The sequence below is a fragment of the Nicotiana tomentosiformis genome, chromosome 11 (genome assembly GCF_000390325.3).
Source record: "Nicotiana tomentosiformis chromosome 11, ASM39032v3, whole genome shotgun sequence".
Taxonomy (NCBI): domain Eukaryota; kingdom Viridiplantae; phylum Streptophyta; class Magnoliopsida; order Solanales; family Solanaceae; genus Nicotiana; species Nicotiana tomentosiformis.
The window spans coordinates 90,730,660-90,742,111 of record NC_090822.1 but is presented as its reverse complement, the minus strand read 5'-3'; the positions used below and the strand labels follow the sequence as shown (position 1 = coordinate 90,742,111).

Genomic DNA, 11,452 nt, shown 5'->3' with positions numbered 1-11,452 from the left:
GTTTGGATTTATTGATATCGGGTCCGTATTTTGGTTTTGGAGCCCAGTACAGGTCCATTATAATATTTATGACTTGTGTGTCGAATTTGGTGAGAAACGAGTTAATTTGACGTGATTCTGACGTTCGGTTGTGAAAATAAAAGTTTTAAAGTTTTCTTGAAAATTCCATTTGATTTGGTGTCTGATTCGTAGTTCTAGGTGTTATTTTGGTGTTTTGTTCACGCGAGCGAGTTCATATGAGGTTTTGGGACTTGTGTGCATAATTGGTTTTGAGCCCCGAGAGCTCGGGCGAGTTTCGGATAGGCTACTGGTGTTTTGAAACTTAGAAAATCTGGTTTTTTGGGTGCTTCAGTTATTATCTGGTGTCTTCTTTTTTGTGTTCGCAAAGGTACTCTCGCGAATGCGAAGTGTAAACCGGGACAGGGTGATTTTCTTAATCGCGAACGCGGTAGCTGGGTCGCGAACGCGAAGCAATGGGGGCCTTACCCTTGGGGAACTCGACCAGCTTCTCGCGAACACGAAGATTTAGAGTTCACTCGTGCTGCTGCCCATCGCGAACGCGGCAGGCCTTTCGCGAACGCGAAGAAGGCCTAACGCCTGTGACTTAAAACATAACATTAGCGGGAGTTTCCCAAAATTTCATAACCCTTCCATTAGAACTCGGTCTAGGAGCGATTTTGAAGAGAAAACTCAACATCAATTCATAGGTTTGTACTATTTAACCTATTTTCTTCCATTTCTAACATCACACATTAAATTCCTAGCCCTAATATTTGTTATTTCATGGTAGAAAACTATGGAATTAAGAAGGATTGGGGATTTAGACCTCAATTTGGGGTCGGATTCTGAAACTAATTACATAATCGAGCTCAGGGGTGAACGGGTAAATGGATTTTGGTCTGAACCTCGGGCTTTGACCAAGCGGACCCGGGGTCAATTTTTGACTTTATGGGGGAAAGTTTGTGAAATCTAAATTTATGCATTGTAATTGATTTCTTTAGCGATATTTGATATTATTGAGTCCTTTATGGATAGATACGAGTGATTTGGAGGTGGATTATAGAGGAAAAACGGTAATTGAGAATTGAGTGGCCTTTAGAGCGAGGTAAGTGTCATGGTTAACCTTGACTTGAGGGAATAAGACTTGTTTTGTCTATTTGCCACATGTTTAAATGTTGGGGAACAACGTATATGTGAGGTGACGGGTACTTATGCGTTGTAGTCGGGTTAAAGCATGCGGGTGGGGCTTGGTTTCTTGCAATTATAGCTTCCTTTGTTTATGTTCTTCGTGTTTAGACTAGTGTTGTTAAATTGATTGTTCTTATCATGTTTACGGATCTTCTGGTGATAATTGAGTATTGTTTCCGAAGTTCAGGTTGATATTGTGGAACAAAATGTTGAAGTAAGGCTTGTACTTGTTATTCTATCTTCCTGTTGTTATTTGTTCATTGCATTATGGTAAGGGAGAGTGTTAATGCACGAAGGGTGATGTCGTGCCATATTGTGAGTGTTAATGCACGAAGGGTGATGTCGTGCCATATTGTGAGTGTTAATGCATGAAGGGTGATGATGTGCCATGTTATGAGAGTTAATGCACGAAGCGTGATGCCGTGTCGTTTCTATTGAATTTATGGTGAGGTTGAGAGTAAAAGCACGAAGGGTGATGTCGTGCATTTTTCCTTTACTGTGTTTACTTGTCCTTATTGGTTCATAGTATATTGGTTGTTCAAGTTTCCATTCTGTTGTAGTTCTCTATCTCGTATTCCCCTCAGCATGTTCCCCCTCCCAATAGTACATCTTTAGCTATTATTTGTACATATACTATTAAATTACACAGGTTTGTTATGCAGTTATTCCAGATCCGGGTGGTAGTAATTAATGAAGTTTTTATATTATTCCGCACTCACTGTATTTCATTTTAGCTTTTTTGTTGTTATTTACTGGATTGAATAAGGATTTGCTTAATAATTCTCTAACGTCGGCTTGCCTAGCAAGTGGAATGTTAGGCGCCATCATGGTCCCGACGATGGAAATTCTAGGTCGTGACAGTAATAAAGGTTTCTAGTCATCGAATAGGTTTGTTTCTGACAGAAGGGAGGATCACGGTTGGAGTAGCAGATCATTGCATGAAAAAGAGGTGTCGTGGTCCTGAGATCCCTCTTATACCAGGTTATCCAATTACAACTTTAATTTCAGACTGGTAGAATTGGTGTTGGTATGAGGAATATTAAAAAAGCTAGGTTCCCAAATCCAATCTGTTCGGATCCTAACCAAAGAGATCCTAATCTATGGCGTGAATCCCATGGGACTCACAGCCACAGGACTGGGGACTACCGACACCTTTGAGAACAGGTGGCAACATTGCTGAAGAATGATCACCTCAGAGAATTCTTAAGCGATCGTGCTAAGAATAACAATGGGAGAAACCGGAGTAACACAAGGCCATCGAAACCGGACGCAGGGTCACCCCGGATGACAATCAACATGATCTTCAGAGGAAATAAAATCAATTGGGTGACATTTTCGACAACAAAGAAGATGAAGATGTCGGTGACTCATGGCAAAAGGATCCGAGAAGTCTCAGAAGATGACATTACCTTTACGGAGGAGGATGCTTATGGACTTCTTCTACCGCATAATGAAACACTGGTAATCTCTCTTAATGTTCTAGATTTCATAATTAAACGTGTTTTGATTGATTTAGGAAATTCAGCCAAAATCATACAATGGAGTGTCCTGCAGCAAGCGAGGTTAACTGAAAACATAATTTGGGTGACAAAGCTCCTAGTTGGCTTCAAAATAACGAGTGTAACAACCCGAGGAGAAATTCTTCTACCCACTCACGCCGAGGGTGTAACAAAGACCACCGTATTCGAAGTATTAGATGACGACAAAGGTTATAATGTAATCCTTGGGAGGATGTAGATACACGAGATGAAGGTTGTGCCCTTGACCTATCATTAACTGTTAAAGTTTCTGACACTAGAGGGGATCAAAAAGATAAGAGGAGATCAACAGGAGATAAGAGAGATGAACGCAGTAACCATTTCCAGTAGCAAGGGCAAAGAAACCAGCAAATAGCAATTATAGGAGCTGGTGCCTTCTCCCTTTCCAATTGAAGATAATAAAGGCGAGGAGTCATTAGAATTCTATCAAGTACCAAGGTATTTTTAGGTACTTGAGAGAATAACGCAACCAAGTCAACCGCAGAAGATCTCGAGCAAGTGGTTTTGTCCAAAGAGCTTTTAGAGAGGAAATTCCATTTAGGAACGGGGCTGAGTCCCGAACTCAGGTTAAAACTTATAGATTTTCTTAAATCTAATGTTTATTGCTTTGATTGGTCACATTTGGAAATGAAAGGTATTCCATTGGAGGTGGCGGTCCATAAACTAAGCCTACATCTAAACTTCCCTCCGGTGAGGCAGAAACAATAATCGATAGCAGAGGTCAGAAACAAGTTTGTTAAGGAAGAAGTAACCCGATTACTTAACATTGGTTCAATTCAAGAGTTAAAGTATATGCAATAGCTAGCTAACTTAGTAGTAGTTCCTAAATAGAATAACAAATTTAGGATGTGCGTAGACTATAAGGATTTGAATAAGGAGCGCCCCAAAGACTCTTTCCCATTACCAAACATTGATCAAATGATTGACGCTACGGCCGAGCACAAGTTAATGAGTTTCCTTGATGCTTACTTTGGGTATAATCAAATTAGGATGAACCCGGAAGATCATGAAAAACTTCTTTTATCATGAACTTCGGCACATATTGCTATAATGTGATGCCTTTTGGGCTAAAAAAGGTCCGAGCCACTTGTGAAAGGATCGTTAATAAGATGTTTGAAAAATAGATAGGTAAGACAATGGAAGTATATATTGATGGCATTTTAGTTAAGTCTCTAAATGCAGGATATCATCTTAAACATCTCCAGGGGACGTTCGACATTCTGAGAAAGTATAACATGAAGCTTAACTCGGAGAAGTGTGCCTTCGGGGTTGACTCCGGTAAATTCTTGGGGTTTTTTGTCTCACAAAGAGGGATAGAAGTAAACCCCGACAAAATCAAAACCATCAAGGATATCCTAGACCAGCTAACAAACGTAAAATAAGTACAAAGGTTGAACGGCAGGTTGGCGGCTCTAAGCAGGTTCATATCAAGGTCCTCGGAGAAGTGCCACCACTTATTTTCAGTTTTGAAAAAGAAGAATGACTTCGTGTGGACTCCAGAATGCCAACAGGCACTGAAGGACCTAAAAATATACCTATCCAGCCCTCCGTTGCTATCAAAGTCGAAAAAAGGTGAGCAACTGCTAATTTACCTAGCAGTCTCGGAAGTAGCATTGTAAGTATCATTTGGTCTGAGAAGAAGAAGGTATACAATTTCCTATTTATTACGTTAGTACAATATTATCAGGAGCGAAGACATGTTATCCACACCTCGAAAATCTAGCCTTAGCTCTCGTAGTTGCCTCTCGAAATCTTAGGCCTTATTTTTAATGTCACCCAATAGACGTTGTGACAACCTTTCTCTTAAAAAATGTCGTTCATAATCCTGATTTATCAAGACGTTTGGCTAAATGGGAAGTCGAAGTTAGTGAGTTTGACATTGAATATAAACCCAGTACTGCAATTAAGTCACAAGTGTTGGCCAACTTCGTGGCCGATTTTAGTCTAGGATTAATGCCTCTAGGTGCTAAAGAAGTAGTGTTGGTGTCGGAAATGATATCTTGAGTTTGGACCTTGTTTACGGATAAAGACTCCAACGTAAAAGGGTCCGATCTCAGAGTGGTTCTAATCACCCCTTTGGGAGAAACCCTAAGATAGGCCATTAGACCTGTACCGTTAACTAACAATGAAGCTGAGTATGAGGCTTTGGTTGTAGCACTTGAACTAGCTCCGGGATTAGGTTCCGAGGTCATCGAGATAAAGTGCAACTCCCAGCTGTTGGTGAACCAAGTGTATGGAATTATCGATACAAAGGAGGAACACATGCAACAGTACTTGAACAAGGTTCAAACATTACTTGCACGATTCAGAGAATGGTCAATCGTCCATATTTCGAGGGAAGAAAATGTGAAGGCAGATACATTGGCTAATTTGGGGTCATCCACAGAGATGAAAGGATCTGATTCAAGTACGGTCGCCCAATTTCTACATTCGGTGTTGGATATAGACGGCTACTGCGAAGTAAATTCAATTAACATAATTTGGGATTGGAGGAACAAGTTCATTGAATATCTCAGACATGACAAATTACTCGAAGACCCAAAATCGTCCCGAGCACTACGGATCCTAGCAGCTCGCTACTGTTTTGTTGATGGACGATTATATAGGAGATCATTCCAAGGACCACTAGCCCGGTGTCTAGGGGCCTCGGAGGTGGACTACATGATGAGAGAAGTCCATGAAGGAGTCTGCAAAAACCATTCCGGCGTAGACTCATTAATTCTCAACTTAATCAGGGTTGGTTATTATTGACCCCGGATAGAACATGATGCAAAGACATTCGTACAAAAGTGCAACAAATGTCAACGTCATGTACAGTTAGTGCATCAACTAGCAGAACTTTTGCATTCGGTGGTGTCCCCAAGGCCATTCATGAAATGAGGAATGGACATAGTCGGCCCCTTTCCACAATGGCCCGGGAAGGTAAGATTTCTTTTAGTTTTAACAGATTATTTTACTAAATGGGTTGAAGAAGGTGCTTAACAAAAATTTGGTGAACGAGAGGTGATTGATTTTATATGGGACAACATCGTTTGCTGATTTGGAATACCAAAGGAAATCGCTGGTGACAACGGGCCACAGTTCGTAGGTTCAAAAGTCACAAAGTTCTTAGAAGGGTTAAAGATCAAATAAATTACATCCTGATCGTACCACCCGAGTGCTAATGGACAGGCAGAGTAAACCAACAAGGTAATTATTCAAAACCTTAAAAAGAAGTTAGAAGATGCCAAGTCAAGCACATGTGAGACGTTACTGACCAGGTTAGATCTACTCAAGAAGCACCAGGATCTGGCATACATGAGGATGGTGGCCCAAAAGCAATGATGAAAAGGTATTACAATTGCAGGGCGAACCTCCGTTATTTCAAAGTTAGAGATTTTGTTCTGATGAAGGTTTCTCAAAGCACTCGGGAAGTTAACTTCAGAAAGGTGGGACCAATATGAGAAGGACCTTACCAGGTTTTAGCTATAACCAGTAAAGGTTCATATGAATTGGAAATCAAGATGGACTGAAACTGCCAAGCAATAGGAATGTGACTCACCTCAAAAGGTATTATTGCTGAAGATCCCTGCTGGTACTTAAAGTATGTGCTGCACTCTTTTTTTCTTTGACCAGTTTTTGTCCCAATCGGGTTTTTCTGACAAGGTTTTTAACGAGGCAGCAACATAAAACATACTACAAAGGGAGCATCATCGGCAAAGGAAAGACCTTCAATATCAAGGTACAAAAATTCGTGTGGCAAATAGTTTGTGGATGGTTAAATAATCTTTGGTTTGATGACAAGTCTCGCCTCCCAAAACTCAAATAGATTATTCAACCGTTCACAAGTTATCTCTACCGATAAAGCAGCAATATAAAGCATAAAACGAAGAAAAGGCCTTTGGTGAATGCAAGATTTCCAGTGTTCGAATTCTCATACTTATCATTCGAACACTAGAGGAGTAATTGTAACGACCCGACTTATCATTTTAGGAATTGGCATCTCGTTCAATGGTTTAAGGCACCGAGCAGCTTCATAATATGTATTATAAGGTACGTGTGCGGTCGAGTTTAATTTCCGGAAGATTCAAATTAAAATGAAAGAACAATTCTTACTTTTGAAGCTTAAATGAAAAGAGTTGACCAGAGTTTTGACTTTTGAGAAAACGACTCTGAAATGGAATTTTTATGATTCCAATAGCTTTGTATGGTGATTTTGGACTTAGGCGTATGTCCGTAATTGGATTTGGAAGTCCGTAGGTCAATTCGACGCATTTTGGCGAAAGTTAGAAAATAGAAGATTGTTAGAAAGTATAACCGAGCGTTGACTTTATTGATATCGGGGTCAAAATTTGATTTCGGAAATTGGAACAGGTCCATTATGTCATTTATGACTCGTGTGCAAAATTTGAAGTCACTGGATTGATTTGATACGTTTCGGCACAAATTATATAAGTTGGAAAGAAAACTCATAATTCGATTCGAGGCGCGATTCGTAATTTCGACGTTGTTTGACGTGGTTTGAAGACTCGACTAAATTTGTATTGTATTTTTGGGACTTGTTAGTATATTTGGTTGGGGTCCCATGGGGCTCGGATGAGTTTTTGATGGGTTTTTAACGTGTATGGTGTTTTGTCATTGTTTTGAGCACAAGCATGTAATGATCCAAAGATCCATTTCGAGACTTTCAGGAGTTTGATAATGAGTTGTAGGAATGATTTGGAATGTTTAGTATAAATTCATCAAGTCGCGATTGGGTTTTTAGCGTGAAACATGAGTTAATTGTTTAACGAGCGAAGTTGGTATCACATTGAGCAAATTAGCTTTGAATTGAGTTTCGATTGAACGACTAGGTTCATATTTTTATTTGTGACTCATAGGAACAAGAATCGTCGAATTCCGAGTTCGTATTATAGAGTTAGAGCCTTTTTAGTGAAAATTAAAATTGCTAGTGTAAACAGTTCTGGTGCACAACTTTAGAGACCAGATTGGCACGTTTTGCGACGGGAATTGAACTCATAGCGACCAGATTAATGTTTTTATTGGGCACAAACTTAAGGACCAAAAATGGTCATTTCCTTCATTTCGTTTTGGATTTTTGGAGCACGGTTCTTGGGCGATTTTGAGGATTTCTTCAAGACTTCAACTTGGGTAAGTGTCCTGTATCCGAAAGTGATTATATTCATCATTTAATTCGGATTTAAATGGAAGAAATTAGGATTTTTGCAAACTCTTTCTAAAACGGAAATTTAAGATTTGAAGTTTGAGTTGTTATCAGAATTTGATAAAATTGGTATGGTTGAACTCATATCGGAATGGGTGTTCAGATTTCGTGAAAATTTTATCGGGTTCCGAGAGGTGGGCCCCACATTGACTTTCGGTTGAATTTTTAATGTGAAATTTTAAGTCGGCGTTATATTATCCAGAATTGTTTTCGATGAATTTTAATGAAGTTATATAATTAATTTGGATATATTTGAGTTGTTCGGAGGTCAATTCAAGCAAGAAGGCTATTTTGGAATATCGGCCTAACTTCAAAAAGGTAAGTATCTTGTCTAACCTTGTGTGGGGGAATTATCCCTTAGGCATTAAGTCTTATGTGAAAATTGTGTGATTGAAAGACCATGTACACGAGGTGACGAGTACGTACTTGGTGTATATGTGCAAATTATACTGGTTAAAATTTGTAGACACCCTTATGTATTAAATTGGAAAATTATTGGAACTTATTAAATTCTTTATTTGTCATGCCTCATTCCTTGCTTGCCGAGGTTATTTTTATATGATAATTTGGTGTGATTGCCACTTTGATTTTTATGTGAAATGCAGTGGTTGGTTGGGTTGACATTTCTTGGAAATAATTTCATTATGGATTCCTTATCTGCAAATAATTAATTAAATAAGTTTAAAATGAGGCATTAATATATATATTTATCAAAATATTGGATTAAAGAAGGTGTTGTCCTATACTGAGTTACTTTTCCATATATGTTGTTATTTTTTATGTTTTATATACGTTATATGGAGCCTTGGGCTATTTGTTGTGAAATTTATTGATTTTGTTGTATCTTTGGAATTGATTGTGGCCATTGGGCAATTTGTGATATGAATTGATTGTGTTATGTTGTTGTGATAATATTCCGTGTAAATTATTGGGTGATTTGATTTATTGTTATGAGGATATAAGGGTGGCATTTCACTATTGATAATATGCGGACATAAGGGTGGCATGTCACTGTTATCATATGTGTTAGGGTATTGTCTAGGAGGAGTGATAAGGGAGGCTATTATAAGGAGAGATAAGGGGCTATAGGAGTGATAAGGGTGGCTATTGATATTGTCAGGGCGGAGGGATAAGGATGGCTATTATTGTGGAGTGATACAGTGGCTATAGGATAGATAAGGATGGCTATTATCAGGGATGATACGTGATGATGTGGGATTATTGTGTTGGTGATTTTTATGTGATGTTGTGATTTTTTTTGTGTTTATTTTTATCTCTTGTGCAACTTGTCTTGTTGTTTCGGTAAACTTGATAATAGAACGATTCATGTTGAAATTACGAGCTTGTGACTATTGCAGGGCAGTTTATATAATTTGTACGTGAATTGTACGTACATATGTATTATGAAATGTGGGCACGAGGTGCCGGGGAAATATGATGATTTTATTATTGGCACGTGAGTTGTCCGTGCGGTAATGAAAGAAATATGGGCACAAGGTACCGGAAAAATATGATGATTTTAGTATTGGCACGTGAGTTGTCCGTGCGATTGTGATAGAAATATGGGCACGAGGTGATGTGAAAATATGAAAGTGGGCTAAGACCCGTAATTTTTATGATTATGAAATGACGTGTCACATGGTAACTTTTACTTGAAAGGAATTATATTAGAAAGATTCTACTTAAAAGGAATTATATTCGAAAGATTTTACTTGAAAGGAATTATAGTCGAAAGATTTTATTTGAAAGAATTATATTCGAAAGATATTTATTTGAAAGAATTATATTCGAAAGATATTTATTTGAAAGAATTATATTCATAAGATATTTATTTGAAGGAAGTATATTCGAGATATATTTAATTGAAATGATTACATTCTAAAGATTTTTATTTGAAAAACTTATAGATAAAAGATGTATAAGGACTTGATTAATTGGTTGTACTTGTGTTCATTATTCGTTTGAGCAATATTTATGGTGTTCTTACTGCCTTGTTCTTTATATCACTAGTTGATTATTGTTGCTATCACTACTATTTATTTTATATTATTTTTGTATGCTATATTTCACAGGTTATTAGACTAGTGAGTGTCTTGATTGTACCTAGTCACTACTCCACCTAGGTTAGTCTTGATACTTACTGGGTACTGACTGTGGTGTACTCATACTATATTTTTTTATATTTTTGTGCAGATCCAGGTACTGGAGATATTGAACACGAGTAGAGTTAGTGTGTTGATCGCAAAGATTCAAGGTAAAGCTGCTTGATCGTCGCAGTCCCTTGGAGTCTTCCCATTTTATTTTACTGTTAATTATTATTCGAACAGTATTGTATATTCGATCCTTGAGATCATTTCATGTATTCAGTTAGAGTTCGTGACTCAGTATTACTAGTCTTGGGAGGTTGTTATAATTATTTCGGTTGTTGGTTTCGATTATCTATATAAAAAAAAATGACTTGAATTGTTATTAAAATCGACTTACCTAGTCTTAGAGACTAAGTGCCATTACGATGTCTATGGTGGGATTTTGGGTCGTGATGGTAATACATGATGCGGCACCAAGAATGACACAAAAATTGGGGACTGTTAGAACCGAGATCAATATCTTATAGGACTAGGGACTGCATGATCAGCTCTGTAGAAATAAGTTGCACAAGTTAGCCACATGTATTGGCAGCTTTAAATGAATATTTATGTAAATGTACTTTTAAAGATAGAGGGAATAAATCAAAGTCCTTTTATTCTTATCTTATTTCTTATCAAAATAAGTTAATTTATTTTATCGTTTATAAGTTTTTTATGAAACCCTCAAGGTAAATGACAGATTCCGGAAGAATTTATGCCTGGAATAAAAAGCTATCAGATACAAAAATCTTTTCGAAGCTGTATCAATTAAAAATATTTTTGCACAATACTTAAGCAAAATTTTCCTTAATTAATTAAAGCGCCAAACTTAGTAAAAAGGTTTGGCGTAATTACAAAGGGTAAAAGAAAAAATTTATAAATCATTCTTTGATGTTGGAACCCGAAAGGAGAGACCGGTCTTCATTTGCCCTGGTGGAAGAAGGTTATTCCGCTGCCGGTTCGGGGCCTTCATCCTCTTCGGTATCCCCTTCAGTTCCCAAATACACAAAATTAGTATTCGAGGAATCAGATGTTGCAGGTCGAGCATGAAGTTTCTCACGAGCAATTAACTCCAGCTCCCGGGCCTTGGCAATGCAGTCATTAATGTTTGCAATGGCTCCTTTGGCCTCTTCCAAAGTCTTCCTCTTCATATGGTACATGGCGTAAGTCTTCTTGAAGATAAGAGAATCTTCTTGGTCCAAGAGTTTTGCTCGGAGCTTATCAATTTTGGCTTGGAGCTCTTCGTTTTCAGCCTTTCTTGCTCTGATTCTGGAATCAAGTTCAACGTTGGTGGTTGAGGGAAGTCGGTTCTGCTCCATGACTCTCTTGAGTCTCTCTTCCATCTCCGACCTCTTCTCCTCGGCAGCATTGGTGTCACGACCCAAAATCTCACCCAT

The 11,452-nt window shown here is 38.2% G+C and overlaps 1 protein-coding gene across 1 annotated transcript; it reads right to left on the bottom strand.

Moving 5' to 3' along the window:
* Positions 1-10,999: 10,999 nt before the first annotated feature.
* On the bottom strand, positions 11,000-11,452 carry LOC138901825 (tropomyosin-2-like). The gene has a single exon (XM_070189620.1). It carries the CDS (start codon positions 11,450-11,452, stop codon positions 11,000-11,002), a length of 453 nt encoding a protein of 150 aa, XP_070045721.1.